This window comes from Pyrus communis, chromosome 17 (genome assembly GCF_041283825.1).
Source record: "Pyrus communis isolate YQ-2024b chromosome 17, ASM4128382v1, whole genome shotgun sequence".
In the NCBI taxonomy this organism is placed as follows: Eukaryota; Viridiplantae; Streptophyta; class Magnoliopsida; order Rosales; family Rosaceae; genus Pyrus; species Pyrus communis.
In genome coordinates, this window is record NC_142581.1 from 758,739 (window position 1) to 781,319 (window position 22,581).

A 22,581-nucleotide genomic window follows, 5' to 3' on the forward strand; every position below is an offset into this window, starting at 1 on the left:
CTTTTCATTCCAAATGATTCACGTTTGTTCTTTCGTTTGTATCGAAAATGTCAATATTTGTATCAATTATGTGCATAATATTTGAATTGCACACGATTGCTTTTGACATGCTACCTGTCTATGTTATCTATAGCTTATCAACACTATATCAAATATTTCGTCGTTTTAAGTGACTAATGAACTCTTGTCTAGAGAATAACTGCTTGGCATCAGTGTTAATTGCTAACTGACGGATAATGTATCGATAACAAGTCTTATCCAGAGAAAAGTGTAACTGATAAGTGGCATTTGGAACTTGGGGATAAGTAGCTGCCCATTAGCTAGCATTTGGTAATGTAGGATGGATGGATTAGCCCAAGGTAAGGACTAATTAAACAGCTGGAATCAGAGGGATTAATATATACAAATTCCTTGCCATCCCCAAGAATCTTGTTCATGAACAACTTTGGTAAAATTCTCCAGTTCAATTGTCTAAATTATATTTTTATAGATCCAAAATATTCACTCCCTCAAAGTGTTTTAAACTGTATTTATTTTTTATAGGCTCATGTGGAACTGAGTGGTCAGCCTAGTGGTTCATCGGCATGGCTGCAGCAGCTGCTTCTTCTGCTTCTTCCTTCCTATTTTTCTTCTCACTTCTGACTGTGTCTGCATTTGAACAAAAATCACACAACATTTTGAGCTGCGAATCCACGTCTCCCGACGCGTCCGGCTACTACTGCAACTCTACAAATGCATCATCTGTAGAGAACAAGTGTGCAACTTTCGCGATTCTTCGCACCAACGCGTACTACTCCTCTCTCTCCAATCTGAGCTCTTACTTGGGCATCAGTCCGTTTGTGATAGCAGACGCGAACGGATTTTCAGCTGACACGGAGTTTCTTCCTAAAGACGAGCTTTTGTTGATACCGATTGATTGTGAGTGCGGCAATGGTGGTGTTTTTTGTGCCGAGTTGACAAAGACTAGTGTGAAAGGTGAGAGCTTTTATGGCATTGCTCAGTCACTAGAGGGCTTGACAACCTGCAGAGCTATTCGAGAGAAGAATCCAGGCGTTTCGCCGTGGGGGCTTGCTGATAAGCTTCAGTTGGTGATCCCCTTGAGATGTGCTTGTCCTTCTTCATCATCTCGACTTGTGACACAGTCAAGACTCTTGATTTCATATCCTGTGAGCGAAGGCGACACGATTTCTGATTTGGCTGTTAAGTTCAATACAACACAAGAAGCTATCATATCTGCAAATAACAGATCATTCAAAAGCTTTAGACCCAAAAGGTTGACACCTCTCACATCTCTTTTGATTCCGCTTGAAGGAAAACCTATACTCGGTCCTCTAGCAAAGCCCCGGGAACCCAATTTGCGCTTTCCAGCAACTAGCATCCCGGCAGTTAGTCCCCACAAGAAGAAGGCGAAAATGAACCAGATGGGATTGTATGTCGCGCTTAGCGGAGTCATTATTGGAGCCAGCATTGCGGTCGCGGCAGCATTCTTGCTATTTCAGATGAAGAAAAAGAAAAAGACTTCACCAAAAGGACGTGATGTGGAGCTGCAACAGCTCAGCCTAAGTGTGAGGACAACAAGTGACAAGAAAGTCTCGTTTGAGGGATCACAAGATACTTTTGACAGTCAGATCATCGAGACAACCACTCTGCGAAAGGTGCTGGTGGAGATGTATACAATTGAGGAGCTGAGCAGAGCAACCGAGGACTTCAGTTCCGGCAACCACATTGAAGGATCTGTGTACCATGGCCGCCTAAGCGGGAAGAATTTGGCAGTAAAGCGCATACAGCCAGATACAATTTCGAAGATTGAGTTTGGTCTTTTTCACGATGCCATTCACCATCACCCCAACATAATGAGGCTGTTGGGAACTTGCTTGAGGCCAGAGGGGCAAGAATCGTTTCTGGTTTTCGAGTACGCGAACAATGGATCTTTGAAGGACTGGCTCCATGGCGGATTGGCAATCAAAAACCAGTTCATTGCGTCGTGCTATTGTTTCTTGACGTGGAGCCAAAGGCTGAGGATATGTCTTGATGTAGCCATGGGTTTGCAGTACATGCACCACATTATGAAACCCCCTTATGTCCATCGTAATGTAAAGAGCCGAAACATTTTCCTAGACGAAGAATTCAACGCAAAGATTGGGAATTTCGGCATGGCAAAGTGTGCTGAAAACGACTCCGACGATCAACATTGTAGTCCAACCAGCCCTGCCGCGTCTTGGAGCCTGGGTTACATGGCACCCGAATATGTTCACCAGGGTGTGATTTCTCCAAGCATTGATATTTTCGCATATGGCGTCGTGTTGCTAGAGGTCTTGTGTGGACAAACGCCAATAAGCAGGCCGGGCGCTGAGGGAGAAGAAAACTTTTACCTCTCAGAGAAGATCAAATCCATGTTGCATTCGGACAATGCAGAGGAGTTAAGAGAGTGGATGGACAGCGCGTTGGGGGATAACTATTCGTTCGACGCAGCTGTCACACTGGCAAATCTAGCAAGGACCTGTGTCGACGAAGACCCTAGTTTGAGGCCTAGTGCAGGGGAAGTTGTCCACAAGTTGTCGCGATTGGTGGAGGAGTCGAAAAGCGTGGAGGGGGAGAATATTTTGATCAGTGAGAGCTCTTGTAAGCCGCTGGTGAAAGCGGCGGCGGCAAACTATGTGTGAACGAAGTATTGGGAGGATGCATTGCAAACAGAAGACATGTTTATGGGTGCATGTCACAGGGTTCTTCTGCTTGTATATATAACATCTTTGTTTCCTCAAATAATAAATGACATTGGTACTACTAGGCACTAGCTACTTAGTTTATTGGTGCAGAGCTTCAATGGTGGTTGGTTCTATATATACGTGATTTCTTATTGCTTTGTTGTATAGGAGCATGTGCTGCACTTACTATCTCATTCAAACATCAGTCAATTGAAATTCAAACCCGAGCTAACAAGGTCGTTCGTTTTGCGAGAATCAGAGAGGGAGGAGAGGGAACGTCTATAGTATATGTAGCCTTATTCTTACTTTATAAAAAAAAAACTGTTTTCACGACTTGAACCCATGATATTTCGGTCACAAAATAGCAATTTTTCCGTTGAACCGATGCTTTCATATTTCAAAATGTTGAACAAGAGAAGACCCTCTTGCACATGGGATGCATGTCGTGGTCATTATATTCCAGACCAACGACAAAATGTAAGATAAGCAAGTTTAAAATATATAACAATGCATGATTGATTTAAAATGCCGTAACTAAATCAAAATTTCCAATTAGTTAAGCATTAGGTAGACAATTGAAAATTTCCGATTAGTTAAGCATTAGGTAGACAATTGAAACTGCATGAGCAAGGAGTAACACCAACCCTTGTAAAGAGAGAAAAGGTAGACGACTTAGTAGAAAATCAAATTTTCAATACAAAAATGCAATATTCTAAACTAATTTGTATATATAAATAGGCGATTCGAATTCAGGAACAAAGAGTAGAAACAATGTTCTGATGAACCAGCCTAATCCAAATACGCACTACCGAAGAAAATGAATGAATGTAACAATCTCTGTCTCAGGTTAGATTTGCCGAAAACCAGCACTGAAGCCGTAAAATCAAGCAACATCGAAGAACAGACTACAAAAGTAGCAAAAACAAACCAAAATCACACTTCATATATACACCATCCATCAAAACATCATGACCTTAAACTCATCAAAATTGAGCACCCCATCGCCGTTGAGATCAAATCTCGCAATCATGTTCTTGCACTCGTCGACGCTCTTGGACTCGCCAAGCCGACTCAGCATCCTCTTGAGACTCTTGGGCGTAATGCACCCACTCCCGTCCGTCACGTACATCTTAAAAGCCTCCCTCAAGACATTAACCTTCTCTTCGTCGCATCCTCCGTCGACGAACTTGACAAAGTCATCCAACCCCAGCAGCCCGTCGCCGTCCGAGTCTAGGTACTCCACCGCCACCTCCGCCTCCGTCAGCGAGAGCTCGCCGCCTATCGCCCCGACGCACTGTTGCAGCTCCATAGGTGATATCTTTCCGTCTCCGTTGGCATCAAACTGCTTGAAAACGCGCTCGTATTGTGCTACTTTATCCATCAGCTCGAAACCGTTTTTCTTTCTGGAAGTTTGTGCTCTTGGTTCTGGGTTAAATACATGAGACAATGCGCGTGTCGTGGTTGACCAACTGACCTGATGGTACTTCCGTGCGCAGGTAGTACTTTCGTAAATAACGACTTTAATATTTAAATATCGAATTCAATATATTTGTTAATTGAATTTAATATTTTTAATCTACAAATAAAGAAAAATATTGTTAGATAATAATGTTCAATCTCAATGAAGTCTCAATAATGTCACTCGTTTATAAATAATTTTACATGTTTAAAAAATAAATTATTTGTCAAATAAATGGCTGTCACGTTGAAGACAAAAAAAAACATTTATTATTCCAACAAGTTTCTGTATATAAGGAATCTCAAAAACCGGCCAAATAAAAACAAAAACGTGAAAACAGAGGATTTGTTGGTTTATTATTGCACACAGATTGGATTTTAGACTTTTAGTGACCGACTGACTTTAATTCGAGCTTTCTCGAAGCAGCTCGAAGCAAAATATTTTTTTGGATGCCGTCCGTTGCCAACCGCCAAAACCACGTCAACCACCGGGAGAAATATACGAAAGTGGGAAGCAACTTCCTTGAATTTAAATTCTAACTCTTTGGATAGCCACTATCTAGAGAAAAACCTATATAAAATAATAATAATTGTCAACAGCCGACTTTGGCCGTTAACTTTGGAGTTGACGACAATCTCTCTTGATTTTTTTTTTCTTCTTTTGTGTTTATTATTAGTTATGGTTGCTTTTTTGTTGTCACAAGAAGAGTTTTCGTGATTAAGGTTATTGTCTTGCTCTACCGAGAAAAGTCTTTGTGATGGTTATGATTACGAATCAAACTCAGATCTTTAAGCAATGGCTATTGTTCACAGTTAAGGTTGGTTTTTGTTTTTGTTTTAGTTTGTGCACACAGCAAAGAATTATGAGGAGAAAACTCGACATTTGTTGGACGTGACTCATAAAAGTACATTTTTGCTGACAATTGCAAGATCATCATAGGTGGTGCAGTTTTTTCTCATGATGTTGTTATGGTGATTCTATGACTCGCAGGGTTGTTATCTTTCTTGTGGATTAGATACGGGTCTTCGTGGTGGTTCGACAATTATATTGTCTTCATAATGGTTTGTAATTGTAAATTTATGTGATTTTTTTAGCCCGTGTGGCCTCTTAGTTATGTTGAACATACTTGTTCTCTATACCTTCTCGATTGGTTTTTAATAAATTCTTATTATCTTAAAAAAATACATTCTAGATCTTTGGTTTTGGTGGTGATTCTATTCAAATTTCTAAACGGCTCACCTGTAAAAACATACTTGTTCTGTTTTTTAATCTTATAAAGGCTCACCTGTAAAAACTTTGGGTCAACCACGTCAACCCGTGGTTAGTTTGACTATTCAACAGTATCTCGATATGTTATTGTTATCAACTAATTTATATAGATATGTACAGACGTACTTATCAACTATCCACACCATCGATACCCGGATAAAGTATGCTATCAACTTTTAATTTGAACATTCTTGGCTTTTTTTTTCTCAACTGCCATGTTGCACAGTTTATAATTTAGTTGATTTTTTTTTTATAATTAATCTTTAAAGAGTGAATCAAAAAATATATATTTCAGTTATCGCATAACACTGAAAAAAAACAAAAATAGCAAAATGAGAAGGACAGATCAAGAAGGTTATATATTTATAAAAATATAGATAGAAGATAAATGATAATGTGACAGCATCTTATTTCGTGGTAGGACAAGTCACGTGATTAAGCCGTCACACCCAAATTCTGTCTACATGGTTGTCCAAAAAACTTCAAAGGACAAAACTCGCAGCTCTCACAAGTTCTAACACACACACAAACCCATCACATGTCCAAACCTTAAGCGTTGGAAGCGAAAGAAAATCAAGACAAATAACAAATTGATACAACTATTTAGGAGGATGATAATACTGATGAATTGCATATACAGTCTGCAACATTGTGAGCACCAGCAGAACAAACGCAGCGACCAAAGAAATAATCGCCCACGGTGTACCGAAATGCTCGCGCCTCAGCTTTTCCATCCACTTGTTCCAGTCAGTCTTGTAATACTTGTTCACTTCGTTGCAAAGTCCCTCGTAGTAAAATCCGATGACCGTCGTGTCTTTGTACAGCTCGTTGAAGAACTGCGCAGCGTCTTCCGAGCTCAGCCAGTTCACCAGTATTCCCAACTCGCAAAGAAGGTCGATGCCCTTGCTTGAATCGATGAGATTATCCATCAGGACGGCGTAAGATGTTATCTTGTGGAGGCGGCTGTGGCAGCATTGCTCGAAGGCGATGAGTTTCCTGAAGAGCGGCCCTGTCCGCTCGTCGATTGCTAGTGGTAGAATCGTGAACACCCCATTTTCAAACTTTATGTTCATTATGCAGTCCGGGGTTTTGAAACTTTTTGGAATTTAATGCCGGCTTCGGAAAGAGTTGTCACGTTCGGAACCCTCTGCGGCAGCTCGCTCTCCTTGCTCTGCTGTTGGTCTTCACCCTCTTCATTTCGTTTGGAGCCTAAATCTTCAAAAGGAACAACGATCACGGTTCTTATGAGATCAAGTATGTGCAGGGGTTCGGGAGGGAGATTCGGACTCGGTTTGAAAATAAAAATACCATCGTCCGCCACGGATTGTCTGAAGAAGTTGAGGACAAGGTCGGTGAGGGAGGAGGCATTTCCTTCGGAAGTAGTATTCTTCATGGCGGTTGAATTGTATAACCGCTCGAGAACAAACCATGGCAGCTGATTTTCTAGCAGGAGAAGATCATGGTAAAGATATTGCAGCATGCAGGACACATTGAAAACGGGGTCGTTCTCGTCTTGTTGATCGACGGGAAGTCCTTTTCGAAATAGTTCGATTAGGAAACATCCGTCGATTACCATCATCTCAACGAAGTCTTTCTTGTTGAAATGATCCAATGGCTCTGCGTAACAATCACGAGCACGCTTGTTGAAATCCACGACACCTGTGATCAAGGTTGCCAAAGTTATGTTTGCGTCTGCGAGAAGGCACTGCAAGTACCAGCGCTTGACCTTTTCCATGAGTTGGAATTGATCGCCACCGCGGCCTCGGTGAAAGGGCCCGATTGAGACGATATCAGGTTCGTATGCCTGTATATTTTGTCGCCGAATCTGATGGGGAACTCGGAATATGCAGCAGGATGCTGGCAATGGCGAATGGTTGAGAAGCTTTGCTCCGATGGTGTTTGTCAATTCTTCAACGATACAATCAGTGTCTATACAAAAGGATTCCATGGAAGTACTATCGTCAACCTTGCTACTTTCTCTCTCATTTTCCATGACTATATATTTTCAAAAATCCTGAAACAAATTGCAAATGAAACAAATTCTGAAGTATTTTTAGAAACTAGTTATAGGCATTCATGCATTTCCGATAATCACAGTTTGACAAGTGTGCAGAACAATGAAATAAAATGGGAAGATAACGGAAACATGTACCTGAAAATCAAGCAAATGCAGTAATGCAGGACGTTAGAATAAAGAGATTTAGTCTGGCGGTCATATAGTCTTTCGTCATATGCAAAGGGAAAGTGCAGTGAACAATAAAGTTACGAAGGCAGCACAGACATGTTTCTTTTGCTTTGCAGAACCAAAGAACAATTCTCACTCTTTAAGATGTACTTTAATTTTAAAGTTAAAATTCAACCCCACTAAAAGTGCGTGTTTTCAGTTTGTTTCAATCTTTTTTGGCATCCTACAAAAAAAGGCGGAGTTTTGAAATCAAATATATCTTTTGCAAATGTGGAAAAAAAATTTGCTTAACAGATTGGTTGGACCATGACAACACACGAGATACCGGGCAACTTGAGAGAAATTTTGGTAGGACTGTCTTATTAGAGATTAGAGAAGTTCGGGTTTAAATAATTTTAGGTGTGAGTACCGAACATACAAAATCTCCTGCCGGGCTATTGACTAACAAGTAACATCGTTGTACGGTTCCCACCAAAAGATTAGCTACAATGCAAGTGTGTTGCCAAAGCTTGGTATACTTTCCTCTGCGATCAACGCTTCATCACAGCCTTGATAAGCCGAGGACTTTTGGAAATTCCTATCGGTTCTTCCTCCTCTACCCCAAACCCTACCCAACCCAACGTGTGCAAATTTCTCACCATCAAACTCGATCGTACCAATTACCCAGGCGCCGATGCTTCCCTTGCTTCGTAGAAGGAATCTCGTCCCATTTATTGATGGCACCACCAAGGCACCAAGAGTCCCCCCCTTCCTCAAAGAGGAGGATTGTGGCTTTTCTGTCAACGTTCAGCACTGAGAAGGAGAGCTTCCAAAGCACTGTAAGATATGGCTCCTCGCAAGCCTGAGCAGAGGCTACGCTGCTTTCATATGCTGGACCGACATTTTAGAGCACGATGGCTGACACGATCAAGAAAGTCAGCAACAGAAGAGTCGCCACGGTGGGTGTTCATGAGTTCAGTTCGAAGCTGGAGAGACGGCATGTGGTGTGAAGCATAACGTTCGCGCAGGCAGTTCCATGCAGATTGAGAGCCAATTAGAGCAGCCAACACAGTAGGGGTGCACAATACTATTGATCCTATATATGACCATGCGTCCTGTTGAATCAAACCCTCAAAAGCAGGATTCACAGTGCCAGTGAGATTGCCTTCATCGTTTAGTCGTGACCGTTCATCGTATATTGTATGATAAAAAATTATTTCAAAATTTAAATTTTAAAATTAAATATAAATAGTACATAACGAAAACTGATCGCACGATGTACGATAAACGGTCATGAACGTTTTTGAGGAGGGTAGGGGGACACTTCTCCGCGGATTCCTTCTAGTCGAGTCTTTTGGTCTATCATTATACTTCGAGAAAGTAGAAAGAAAGAATTATAACCCCCATTCCACCTAAATTTTAGGAATCCATTGATAGCTGTGATATATTTGTAGACCGAGTCAACTGATCCATCTTAAATTTTGTGAATTGAGTTTTCTTTTAACGTTGGAGAAACAAACTTTAATAATTTTTCTGTAAATATTTATCTTTTTTGAATGAACATTAAATATTAAAAATTTAGTCAATTCCTCCGCTAAATTCTGAAAATCGATTTCTTAAAATGCCCATGAGTATGAAAGAAGGAATAGAGTCGTGGCCAACAGAAAGCAGTTCTAATCCAATGGAAAGCACCGACCACAGCATATCACCCACGTGGCACCCAGACAACGACCCTCCACCATCTGTGGAGTCCTGGGTCGCATACATTTGATACGTGTCTCTCCCGCTCTGGGATTCATTAACTACAACAATTACCAGTCCAACTGTCCTGTAGTGTGCTGACACGTAGCTGGTGCGTGATTAATTCTCCGTATGATGCATGTGATCTGCGCCCACTTTGTAATCAAAGAGTAAATAAAGTGGGTGGCATCAACAAAAACCCCACACATTCTCTCTTCCTTCTTCTCACCCTCTAAAACCCTAGAGAAAGTGAGTTAGCCACCACCGGCCGCCACCATGGCCGTACTCAGCCGCCTACAAGTAGTTGCGTCCCAGCTCACGCGCCGCGGCCTCGGGAATCTGGAGCGCCGAGCCTACGGATCGGCGGCGGCTCAGCTGCAGTACGAGGACGACGATTATTACTACGACGATAAGGACGAAGAGGAGGAACGGAGGAAGACGAGTCGGAATCGGATGCTGGACTCGGACGGGTGGGTCCCGGGGAGAGGTGTGCAGTGGGTGCTGATTGGAGACAGAGGCACGAAGAAGCACCTGTACGCCGAGAGGCTCTCGAAGCTTCTGGAAGTTCCGCACATTTCTATGGGATCCCTCGTTCGCCAGGAGCTCAATCCTCGCTCTTCTCTCTACAAGCAGGTTAATTTCACTGTTTTTTTCAATTGAATTAGGATTTTTTGGGGTAAAAATATTAATTTTCCCATTTTTTAGGGAAGAAATTTGAATGCTTTCTCTTTTTTGGTAATTTAGATTGCGAATGCAGTGAATGAAGGGAAGCTTGTTCCGGACGAAGTGATATTTGCATTGTTGTCGAAGAGGTTGGAAGAAGGATACTATCGCGGCGAAATTGGATTCATTCTCGATGGGATTCCTCGAACAAGAACACAAGCTGTGAGTTTTAACTTCTATGACAAGATCATAATTTTGCTTCATGGTTTATGATTAGAATTTCGGGAAATATGCAATGTACGCAAATAGAACTGGTTACAAACTTTTAGTTATGTCTCGAGGGAAACTAAACCGCGGCATGTTTTCCGGAGAATTTTTGTAATTTGTGTGGGAAATTTGAATTTGTTTGTTTTGATGGAGATGTTGTTTTGCTTGTTACAGGAGATTGTTGGCCAAATTGCCGAGATTGATTTAGTGGTGAATTTCAAGTGCTCAAATGAGCACTTGGTGAAGAATAATCTAGGAACCCGAAACTTCTCTGCTTGCCGAGAATATCTTAGCATGGGCAACTCCGTTCGAAATCTGAATCTGCAGTCAAAGGAAGAACTTCTGAAATCTCCCCCTGCTGATGCAGAGCAGGTACTGCCATTGTTCTCTGTTTACATCTGTTTGATGATTTCGACCTTGTTCTGTTTTATATGTTAGTTTATCTCCATCGAAAAATGGGTAGTAATCTGTTTCTCTCTTATCTCAGTCCAAGTCGCTGGAAGATTACTACAGAAAACAGAACAAACTCATCGATTTTCAGGTCAAAGCTGCGCCGGGAGAAACCTGGCAAGGGCTGTTGGCTGCATTACATCTTCAGCATATAAACGCTGTCAGTTCTTCCCAGAAGCTCACTGCGTGATTACACATCTGTGTCTTTTTCGGCTTTCCTTATCGGTTGCATTCCGGGAGTATAAGTATATATTTAAGATGTGAGAGTTGGAGTTTGGTTGGAATTCATGAGTGTTGAATGTTCCAACTTAGTTTTGAAATTTTGGTCTTGTAAGTGTTATTTTTGTCACCCGTGGCTTGCAGCACGAGAGCTACAAGTTTGTAATGTATTGAGTGAGACATGAAAATCCCCCTCTATCGGCGTTTTTTCTTCGAAAAGAATAAATTGAACACTTTCTCGACTAGAATTCGATCACAAATGACACTCTTAACCACTTGAATTTCAACGTTTTCCGTTATTTTTGTACAGCGACATCAAAGATACAATGTTGTGACCAAAACCGGAGCACGGATTTACAAACTCCATTGAGGAACAGAAACAAATTATTCATCTGTGTATACTTGGACATAATTCTATATATTACAGCTACTCGCTGTTTGTCCAAACTTCCCGGAGGAGTTCATATCTGACAGCAGTTTGATTGCCATTTCCAATTGATGCCCGGCTGGGCTTCGTTGCAACTGGCAAAGACCGGGAAGAATCGATGAAGATTGAGGCCAAGGGTGAGTTCAGTTCATCAAGCTCATCATCACTGGTGTATGATTTTCTGAGCACTGAAGACCCACTTCTTCTCAGCTGTGATTGGCCTCCAACCTCTCCGATAATACTCGCAACAGAAGCTGTTGAGGGTGGCAAATAGACTGTACCAGCTCCGGTGTAGGGGACGTTTGTGACAGTGTCCTCCCCAGCCTCAAGAGCGTCCTATTTTACAAAGAGACCAAAATTGGTTTTGATTTAACAAAGACTGCATGCTTCTTATGATTGTAACTACAGATTCACCAGAAACATGCAGCTCCTCTAAAGAAATTATTTTGAAATGGATGATTACCTCAGATTCTAGGGCTTGAAGCACTACGCCTGGAATTGGGTCAGTGCAAAATTCGTCTGGAACAAAAGTGTCGAGAATCCTTTTGATCAGTGGTGCAGAAAATGCAGGGCATACCTTCAAAACAAAATCCAAGCGCCATGAATAAGAACTGAACAATGCTCAGTGAGTCTAATAGAAAGGTCTGAGAATTGTGCTGAACCTCTTTTCTGATGGATTTACTTAAGAGCAAGTCCTTCGGGAGCATCATGAGATCACTCAATGCATTAAGAAGATGGAAAGACTTGAACGATTTATTTTGTCTCTCGTCATTGTCATCATCGTCATTGACATCTTCAAGTGAGTCATCATCGTCCATACCAAATAGGTCAGTTAGCCATCTTGACCAGTTCCCAATCTGATAACCATGACCATAAATGGAGAAAAAAAGAAGTTAGTATTCCTTACATACAACATAATAGAGATGCAAATTTGACGAAGTACACTCAGAATAATGAGACTCAGGGATTATGAAGTACAGGATGCGAATTTGATGGAACTCGGAAGTGTTTTGTCCTATATGGCTTTCAGTCCAATGCACATAACTATCTGATTTGAATCAAAGATTTAGTGCACACGTATATACTTTTGCCTCGAGAGATTCATGAATAAGGCTTACCGCACTCTTCAGTAGTGCACCAGCCCCAAAACTTGACTTCCCAGCTGGAATTGGAAGAACCTTCAAATCACTAATGGGATCGGACACCGGATCGGTTGGGATCTCATCAGAAGATTCACGAAGAATAGCATTGAACATTGCCACATCTAGTCTAGCAACAGATTGTTCCATTACCTAAACACATGACAGTGGCAGAGATATCATGCAATTACAATGCCAAATTTAAAAGAGAGAAATTTGCATCGGTCAATAACATATGAAACAGCAGATAGCGCTTTATTGCAGTGGTGGAAAGCAATCATGCCTATGCACCCTGGTGCGGGTTCAATCCCCACCTCCCCCCCTCCCCACTAACAACTAACAATTTAACACATTAACACTACTGTTTGTTAAAAAAACATATGAAACAAAATCATCCTGTGAGATTGCTATTCACAAAGATTCAGATATCTTCGAAGAAAAAAAAAGATACTTATTAATATCAATATATAATGATGGAATATCTGTGATATATGGATATACCAATCTCGCCAACAAAGGCAAGCAGCCACACTCATGTCCCTCAGCTCGTACTGGACAGAGTCTTTCACAAGCATCCCTGAAAGCCTTCTTCCAAAGGTCTAATGAAAAGTTAATTTGCTCTTGATCAATTGAACTAGATGTCCTTTTATAGTTTTTCCTCGACCCAGAATTGGCACCTTCACTATTTGCCTTCACAGCGACAGACTGCATATGTGGAGTCAAAGTCTGAAAATATAACAGTGAAAGAATCAGACGCAAGACCTCATGAAATTCATTTGATAAGATAGTTTTGAAATTGTAGATTTGAAGAAAATTCAATGCGGAAAAACAGAGGAAAAGAGTTATTCTATGACCTGCCACCAGATAGATTCAACTATCCGTGAAAAGATCCACGATTCAATCTTCTCCAGTGTATACATAAAGGTTTGCGGCTTCTCGCAGTCACCGAAACTTCCATTCAAGAGCTTCATTCCTTCTTTCTTCCCAGAAGATGGAGCCTTCCATTTAATTGAAGACGATACCTTATTTTTTACTTTTCCAGCACCATTCCTGTCAATAGAAGGCCCTGCCAACATAGGTAATTTTGATTCACCAGCAACCTGGCTTACTATTGTTCTCAACACAATAGAATTTGACAGCCAGTATGTTAGCCTGTAATCAGAGAGAGAAGGAAAATGAACGAGTGCATCAAACAAACATGAAAACTTAATTCATGCAATTCATATATGCAGTTGTTCTTTGGATCTTCATGCAGTACCCTGATTTTCAAATACCAAAGTTCCACCAATTTGTTAAAAGTTCACACTTAACGATTGAAATCTAATGAGCTCTGGAAACTTTTGCTTCAAAGGATCAATCTCAAAGGCGACATGACTGTAAATAAGACAAAGAAAATGCAGAAAATAAGCACCGCTAGAACGTACCTTGGGACATCATTCCCACACGCTTTTGCAACCAAAACTAGTCCTGAGACAATACTTTTAGCTGCACTGGTCCTCCTAGAATGGGAACTTTCTTTGCAAGCATGAAGATACAGCCTAGAAAGGCGCCGAGCTGGAGCATGGAGCTTACTCATGGAACTTCCATGCTCAGCAACTACTGAATAAAGGGCAGCCTCAACAGCCGCAGCTTCTCTCAATTCTCCCTCAAGCAACTTAATTCTGTTCTCCATCTGATGGATTTTGCTTTCTAAGATCACACTTCTTGAATCCCTAGGATATACTTTAGCATCTTTTCTTACAATACCTGTACCGTTCTGTGGTTCTCCCTGAATACCAGTTAATGCATTCTTAGCCAAGTCAATCGGTGACCTAACAGACTTAATATGCTTCATATTTTCCTTCGTGCCGATAGGAATTTCCTTTCCATTAGCCTCACGCACAATGGATGATTCACGTTCCCAAGAATGCTTTTCCTCATCAAAACTTTGTCTTCCATCTCCATTTTCTTCTTGTTGCTTTCTTTTGTTGTCCTCAGTAGAACTATCATCACTAACTGCAGCCTCCAGGCAACCCCTGCCATCAACAACCTTATCATTAACATCATGAGCTAAGTGATCATGGCCGTTGCTTCCCATGCTGGAGTTGGAATCTTTGGCCTTTCCATTAAAAGATGCTGATGGAGAAGCCTCTGCACCAACAGTTTTTAGGATTCTTGAAATTGAGCTGGGAGAGTTGGCTACTGAAGCATTACCATTTACTGGGCTTCCAGGGTCAGAAGATAGGTCGATTGATGATGAGCATGATGAACTTCCCTTCATATATTCATGTAGTGCATTCTGAGCCATTAAATTTGGTTTTTCAAGTCCTAGTTTTGAGTGTAAGGCCTGTTTCTCGTTATCACCTTCAGTGCTATGAAGCCCTGTCTCTTGTCCCGTCTGCAATCCAATGCAGAATTGTTAAATGACATATTAGTATATTATCATTTTAGCAGTCACAGTGACAAGTTTCCATCCAAAACAGAAAAAATAAAAACTAGGTGAATCATTACCTCTTGTTTTCGAGGAGACATAGTTCGATTTGTTTCTAAAGTGGAAGATATAATTTGAGATGAGTACGAGGAAACATCATCATCAGTGAAAGAGGCAACTTCCGCTTCCTCAGCAAATTCCTCATTCATCAAGGCCGAAACAGATTCACTGCCAGCATTGTCCAGTGATACTCCTCTCGACAAGCTACCCCTAGATGAGGAGCTAGTGCGGCCCTTCACAACAGGCTGAATCTTGACATACAAAACTGGTTGATCAGTGTTCCTATAGCTCCTCTTACTGTTCATTGGAGCGGTAACGCTTATGGTCTCCTTCACGATACCATGATCAGCTAAATCTATAATGGCAGTGGCCAACAACTGGCCTTTAGGGTTGTCCCTCCGAGGCTCATACAAATGTAACTCTAACAAATTCTTTTGAAATGTATCACCACCACCACCACCTTTAACCGACATATCTCTTAGCAGAGTCACCGGTAACCTGAAAGACTGATTGAATACAATTTTTCCCTCACCAACAATGGACCCAATTGAGGGGACAACAGGGCTGGTGGTCCCCGAATTGCGGTCGCCATTTTCCCACTGAATCAACACAGTACGAAGTGATCTGAGCGACTGTGATGGGGGCCAAGGCCTAATATCCTGAATATGAATGTGATAATCAATTTGAACCGTGCTGCCCCGGCGGCTCTTGGCTTTTACTCCTAGACCCATGGTTGCAGAGACACAGCAGACTTGTTCTCCGATGCGTTCAAGTATTCACATTCACAAAGCTTTATACTCCAAACACTAGAGATACAAACAAAACCAGAAAATCATTTCAATCAGCAACAAAATTACGAGTTTAGGATTCGAAAATGTCAAAAATATGAATAAAACTGTTACATCTGATGGAAAACAAACCCATTGAAGATCAAACGCCAACACTCGAACGATTAAAAAATATTCAGTTTTAATGACAAATGTGACTGAAATTGGCAAAAGAGAGCTCAAAAATCACAAACTGAGCTCACCAACCACAACAATAAGCATCATTAGGAAAAATAGTAACAATAATGCATAAATATATTTCACAAAAAATGGCAATAAATTAGGAATTTAGGATTAGAAAAATATTTCATTCATCACCAAAAAGGTAACAAAAAAGGGCCACCCCAGCCAACAATGCTCCTCACATAGCGAGTGTTGGAGGCAACGTCTATCGTCCACAGCATTACAGTTGTTTTACAAAGAGACTGTTTCCACGACTAAAACCGGTGACCAAAAAGGTAATGTTTGATGGACGCCAAACTCATTGAATATCAAACGCTGCCGACACTCAAAAGATGGAAATTAATAATTTTTTAAGAAAATGCGACTCTAATTAGCACAAAAACAGCTCAAAGATCACAAACTGAGCTCAGCTACTAAATTATTTCCTAAATTTGCTTAAGCATCCGATCCACGTACTTATACTCACGCAAGCTCAAAGCAAACAGATTTATCACAATGTACGCGATCAAATTAAACAAAAAGCAATAAAAATTGCAGATTATCAGAAGCAAATGAAAAATTAATTAAAAAATTAGATGAATAATTAAGAAAAATAAAGATAATTTACCAGTAAATTCAGTGGCCAAAAATTGGAGAAATGCGTGGGAGCGAGACGAGAGAGACGAATCGTTCTACGGGGTGAGAGTGAGTGCGCAACTGATTAGGAATTTAAAGTAGTGCGAATGTTGAAAAAGGTGAAGCTGACAGTAGCGATTTGGGAATTTCCATAAAAATTAATAAAATAATCATTATTTTCATAAGCACGAGAAAATTTATTATTTATCCGTCCGAAGGAGTAGTGATGAAACGGCGTCGTGCTGGCGGGAATTTGGTTCGGTGTCTGACGGTCGTTGTCGTTTGACGTTGGCTGATTGCGACGGCGCGGCTGAAATGTGTTGAAGTTGTCAAAGAGTCTAGCTGATAGGTTTCCTTGTTTCTAGGGTTCATTCCCTGGACGTGCTAATAACCCTCCTATACTTGAGGGACAAGTTTGTTATCTGTTTTGAATTAGTCATTTACCACGATTCTAGGGTTGTTGTTATCGTGGGCTGTTATTTCTTTATTGATGTAAAGCTATTTAATAGCTGGTTGAAGTCTTTGAGTTCAATAAGAATGCTTTTGAGTTTTCAAGACTAAAATACTTTCTGTTCATATTCATACAAACTTCACGTAAACCTAGTTCAGTTTCAACATCTGGTATCAGAGCCCCATCACAGGGGCCTGACCAAAACCAGCAAACACAGTTGCTTACGTGAAAGAACAAGAATATGACGTCCGAGAACAGTTTTGTGCAACCGGCCATTCCAAGGCTCGACGGGCACTACGATCACTGGAGCATGCTTATGGAAAACTTTCTGCGTTCCAAGGAGTATTGGAACCTGGTGGAGACAGGGATCACTGCAGTCGCAGGAGGAGCGGACTCGAGTGATTCACAGAAGAAGGCACAGGAGGAACTGAAGTTGAAAGATCTTAAGGCCAAGAACTATCTGTTTCAGGCCATTGATCGTTCTATCCTTGAAACGATCTTGAAGAAGGACACGGCAAAGGACATATGGGACTCTTTGAAGCAGAAGTACCAAGGGACTGCACGTGTGAAGCGAGCTCAGTTGCAAGCACTTCGAAAGGAGTTCGAAGTATTGCATATGAAGGCTGGAGAAACCGTCAATGATTATTTTGGGAGGACACTCACTATAGCTAATAAGATGAGGATACATGGCGAAAGAATGGAGGATATAGTGATCATTGAGAAAGTTTTGAGGTCTATGACGTCAAAATTCGATTATGTGGTCTGTTCGATTGAGGAGTCGAATGATTTGGATACTCTATCCATTGATGAACTTCAGAGCAGTTTGCTTGTGCATGAACAAAGGATGGGTCAACATGTGATGGATGAACAAGCTCTCCAAATCACCACTGGTTTCCAACAAGGAGGAAGGAGTGGTGGCCGTGGCTCCTATCGGGGAAGAGGTAGAGGAAGGGGTAGATTTGGGTTCGACAAATCTATCATAGAATGCTACAATTGTCACGAACTAGGACACTTTCAGTGGGAGTGTCCTAAGAAGACTAGGGACTCCAATGCTCACTTTGCAGAAACAAGTGAGGAAATGCTGCTAATGGCGTTGGTGGATGACAAGGAAACTGAAACGGAGCAGATTTGGTTTCTTGATTCAGGATGTAGCAATCACATGTGTGGCAGAAAGGAAGCATTTGTCGAAATAGATGCTAATTTTCGAGAGTCAGTCAAGCTGGGAAATAACTTCAGTCTCAGTGTGCAAGGAAAGGGAAAAGTACGAATGGAGGTGCATGGGATCGTGCATGTGATCACAGACGTTTTCTTTGTCCCTGAATTAAAGAATAACTTGTTGAGTATTGGTCAACTGCAAGAGAGGGGACTTGCAGTGCTCATGCAACATGGAAAGTGTAAGATTTTTCACCCTGAGAAAGGTCTCATTCTCGAAACTGAGATGACATATAACAGGATGTTTGCCTTGCATGCTCGCTGCCCAGGAAATGAACAAAGTTGTCTCTCCATGACAACCACAGATCAAGCTGATCGCTGGCATCGTCGATATGGACATTTAAGTTGGAGTGGTCTGAAGGTGTTACAACAAAAGAACATGGTCAAGGGGCTGCCAAAGCTCAAAGCTTCTCAGAACGTGTGTGAAGGCTGCCTTGTGGGGAAGCAACATCGTGAATCTTTTCCTAGGGAAAGTACATGGAGAGCCTCAAAGATCCTACAATTGATACACACTGACATCTGTGGTCCTATAAACCCAATCTCAAACAGTAAGAAGAGATATTTCATCACTTTTACTGATGACTATAGTAGAAGAACTTGGGTTTATTTCCTGGTGGAGAAATCAGAAGCTTTCATCGTGTTCAAAACGTACAAAGCCAAAGTGGAGAAGGAAACTGGATCATTCATAAGAGGTTTGAGGACAGATCGAGGTGGTGAGTTCACATCAAATGAATTCACAGATTTCTGCAATGAGAATGGGGTTCAAAGGCAGTTAACAGCTGCTTATACGCCCCAACAGAACGGGGTTGCTGAACGGAAGAATCGAACCATCATGAATATGGTTCGATGTATGCTATCAGAGAAGCGAATTCCAAAGACCTTCTGGCCTGAAGCAGTGAACTGGGCTGTCCACGTGCTAAATCGAAGTCCAACCCTTGCAGTAAAGAGCAAAACACCTGAGGAAGCATGGAGTGGGCGCAAACCCTCAGTAGAGCACTTTAGGGTTTTTGGTTGCATCTCTCATGTGCACGTACCAGATAGCAAGAGATTGAAGCTTGATGACAAAAGCCTCAAATGTATACTGTTAGGGGTAAGTGAGGAGTCCAAAGCTTATAGACTGTTTGACCCTATTTCAAATAAAATTATTATAAGTCGAGATGTAGTGTTTGAAGAAGATCAACTATGGAATTGGGATGACAGTCATGAGCAAGATATTTTAGCTGATCTTGATGAAGAAGCAGGTACTGGAGATGAAGGAAATGAAGAAGAAACTGCTGTTCAGGGGTCAGATGACAATAATTCGTTTGAATCAGAAGAAGATGCCATAATTGAAGGCAGTGCACCTCCAGAGGGACGGACTCGAAGGCCACCAAGTTGGATGAGAGACTATGACACTGGTGAAGGTCTCTCTGATGAAGAAGGTATGAACTTGGCTCACTTAGCTTTATTTACAAATGGTGATCCTACTAGCTATTGTGAAGCTGTGAAAAGTGAGAAGTGGAAACAAGCAATGGATAGAGAGATAGAAGCAATAGAGAAGAATCATACATGGGAATTGACTGACCTACCAACAGGAGGAAAAACCATCGGAGTCAAATGGATTTTCAAGACAAAATTGAATGAAAATGGGGAGGTGAACAAGTATAAGGCCCGGCTTGTTGCAAAGGGATATTGCCAACGATATGGAGTGGATTTTTCTGAAGTATTTGCACCAGTGGCACGAATGGATACAATTCGAATGGTAATATCCATTGCTGCACAAAGGAGCTGGAAAATTTACCAACTCGACGTCAAAGCAGCTTTCTTGCATGGAGAGATCAATGAAGAGGTTTTCGTTGAACAACCACCTGGATATGAACAGAAGGGAAGGGAAGGCAAGGTTTATCGTCTCAAGAAGGCACTATATGGGCTCAAGCAGGCTCCACGAGCATGGTATAGTCGAATAGAGGCATATTTTATCAAAGAGGGATTCAGCAAATGTCCCTTTGAACCTACAACTATACATCCAGGGGAAGAAGCTCCATTTGTTCTTTCTGTTTTCACAAAAGCATCAATTACCTTGGAAGCCTTGTAGTATGCTGTGGTGCCTCTTGAGTTGGCTTTTCCTCCTTTGGTCTGAGAACGCGTTTGAAAAAATGTTGAATTGCTTGGGCTGGACATGGACCGCGTCTACTTGCTGGAAAGTTGCAGTGACCACAAATTAGAAGACATGACGTCAAGAGCAGGGCAGGCAACTTATGATGCGACTGATTCTCTGATTGCTGAAAATTCAAAGATGGCCAGGTGTGGAATTCATTTGATTAGTGGCACTCAGCTCTCCAAGTTCAATGCACCGAGAATCAGATAGGTCTTTCAGTCGCAAGATTGAGTAAGAGGCAGGCGTATTTCAGATACATGCATGTGATGCGAAATGGTGCTTGTGAAAGAAAACTAATCACACTCCTCGCTGGCCGCCAATGTGTCTCATTTGCTACCGCCAGCGTGGAAGAGGGCTTTCGGGGGTTTTGTAATTGTATCTGTACATACAACTAATTGTTTTGCATCGAATGAATATAGGCAATGATGTTGTAAATGAGAGGGAAGAATAGGAAAGTAACAGGATATGTTTAGTTGGAGGGAGATACAAGTTGGCAAATGTAGCTAGAATCGTCTCAAGAAGGCACTATATGGGCTCAAGCAGGCTCCACGAGCATGGTATAGTCGAATAGAGGCATATTTTATCAAAGAGGGATTCAGCAAATGTCCCTTTGAACACACACTGTTTGTCAAGACAGCCAGTGAAGGTAAAATTTTGATTGTATGCCTATATGTTGATGATCTCATTTTTACTGGAAATGATAGTGTGTTGTTTGAGAAGTTTAAGAGATCCATGATGACAGAATTTGATATGACTGATCTCGGGAGTATGAGATTCTTTCTTGGCATTGAAGTAACACAGAAACCAGATGGCATTTTTATAAGTCAGCGTAAATATGCACAGGAAGTGTTAGACAGGTTCAACATGGGTCAGTGCAACTCAGTGCACAACCCTGTGGTACCTGGATTCAAACTCACTCGTGATGAAGGGGGAGCAAAAGTAGACAGCACGCTGTATAAGCAAATGGTTGGGAGTCTTATGTATTTAACAGCTACACGACCTGATCTTATGTACGCTGTAAGTCTAATTAGCAGGTATATGGAGAATCCCACAGAGACACACTTGTTGGCAGTCAAAAGGATCTTAAGATACGTGAAGGGAACTGGTGACTTTGGGGTATTTTACAAGAAGGGAGGAAATGAAGAACTCATTGGCTATACAGACAGCGATTATGCTGGTGATCAAGATGACAGAAAGAGTACTTCAGGTTATGTATTTATGATGAATTCAGGAGCAGTTTCATGGTCCTCGAAGAAGCAACCAGTGGTCACTCTCTCTACTACTGAAGCAGAATTCATTGCAGCTGCTTCAAGTTCATGTCAAGTGGTGTGGATAAGAAGAATTTTGAGTTGCTTGACTCTGAGGCAAACTGGTCCAACAAAGGTTTACTGTGATAATGTATCAACCATTAAGCTGTCAAAGAATCCAGTAATGCATGGTCGCAGTAAACATATAGATGTAAGGTTTCATTTTCTTCGAGATCTTGTCAAGGATGAAATAGTGGAGCTGCTGCAGTGTTCTACTCAGGAGCAGATTGCAGACGTGATGACAAAGCCACTGAAACTTGAAATATTTCAGAAACTGCGAGACCAAATGGGTGTATGCAGATGGCCTGGAATAAACTGAATCAACAGTATTCAGTTTAAGGGAGGAAATGTTGAAGTTGTCAAAGAGTCTAGCTGATAGGTTTCCTTGTTTCTAGGGTTCATTCCCTGGACGTGCTAATAACCCTCCTATACTTGAGGGACAAGTTTGTTATCTGTTTTGAATTAGTCATTTACCACGATTCTAGGGTTGTTGTTATCGTGGGCTGTTATTTCTTTATTGATGTAAAGCTATTTAATAGCTGGTTGAAGTCTTTGAGTTCAATAAGAATGCTTCTGAGTTTTCAAGACTAAAATACTTTCTGTTCATATTCATACAAACTTCACGTAAACCTAGTTCAGTTTCAACAAAATGCTCCTCTCACCTAATAAATTACAACTCGTCGTTGGAACTCGGCGAGCGTGTGTACCCGTCGCGCATGAAAGATGGTCGGACTCGGCGAACTGACTCAGTTGAATCCGAGCGTGAAATGCACGCGAATACTTTTTGTCGTGGTGATGCCCGCGCTTTTGTTGCTCGGCTGGACTGTACTCGCCGACACAATGCTGTTGTCATCGGATACTATCGGTCAAATCGTCA

The 22,581-nt window shown here is 41.5% G+C and overlaps 4 protein-coding genes and 2 pseudogenes across 5 annotated transcripts; 3 read left to right on the top strand and 3 right to left on the bottom strand.

The window, feature by feature from the left end:
* The first annotated feature begins 332 nt into the window (after positions 1 to 332).
* Positions 333 to 2,794, top strand: LOC137709305 (protein LYK2). Its single transcript, XM_068448390.2, has 2 exons — positions 333 to 448; positions 544 to 2,794. Exon 2 carries the CDS (start codon positions 585 to 587, stop codon positions 2,661 to 2,663), a length of 2,079 nt encoding a protein of 692 aa, XP_068304491.2. The 5' UTR covers positions 333 to 448; positions 544 to 584; the 3' UTR covers positions 2,664 to 2,794.
* Positions 2,795 to 3,413: 619 nt separating this feature from the next.
* Positions 3,414 to 4,121, bottom strand: LOC137709470 (calcium-binding protein CML38-like). The gene has a single exon (XM_068448562.2). The coding sequence runs from the start codon at positions 4,084 to 4,086 to the stop codon at positions 3,664 to 3,666; it is 423 nt and encodes a 140-aa protein (XP_068304663.2). The 5' UTR covers positions 4,087 to 4,121; the 3' UTR covers positions 3,414 to 3,663.
* A 1,701-nt stretch (positions 4,122 to 5,822) lies between these two features.
* On the bottom strand, positions 5,823 to 7,611 carry LOC137749216 (UPF0481 protein At3g47200-like; annotated as a pseudogene). The gene has a single exon (XR_015958200.1). The product of XR_015958200.1 is annotated as a UPF0481 protein At3g47200-like (transcript).
* Positions 7,612 to 9,513: 1,902 nt separating this feature from the next.
* On the top strand, positions 9,514 to 11,184 carry LOC137708070 (P-loop containing nucleoside triphosphate hydrolases superfamily protein). The gene is made up of 4 exons (XM_068447052.2): positions 9,514 to 9,970; positions 10,082 to 10,222; positions 10,442 to 10,639; positions 10,755 to 11,184. The coding sequence occupies exons 1-4, from the start codon at positions 9,614 to 9,616 to the stop codon at positions 10,905 to 10,907; spliced, it is 849 nt and encodes a 282-aa protein (XP_068303153.2). The 5' UTR covers positions 9,514 to 9,613; the 3' UTR covers positions 10,908 to 11,184.
* LOC137708069 (EEIG1/EHBP1 protein amino-terminal domain protein) lies at positions 11,185 to 22,546 on the bottom strand. The gene is made up of 10 exons (XM_088689523.1): positions 22,351 to 22,546; positions 16,590 to 16,907; positions 14,993 to 15,778; positions 13,927 to 14,879; positions 13,357 to 13,654; positions 13,004 to 13,228; positions 12,482 to 12,655; positions 12,026 to 12,220; positions 11,827 to 11,940; positions 11,185 to 11,699 (listed from the first exon to the last, which is right to left on the bottom strand). Exons 3-10 carry the CDS (start codon positions 15,701 to 15,703, stop codon positions 11,364 to 11,366), a joined length of 3,006 nt encoding a protein of 1,001 aa, XP_088545649.1. The 5' UTR covers positions 15,704 to 15,778; positions 16,590 to 16,907; positions 22,351 to 22,546; the 3' UTR covers positions 11,185 to 11,363.
* LOC148689192 (secreted RxLR effector protein 161 pseudogene) lies at positions 21,262 to 22,023 on the top strand (annotated as a pseudogene).
* Positions 22,547 to 22,581: the final 35 nt, after the last annotated feature.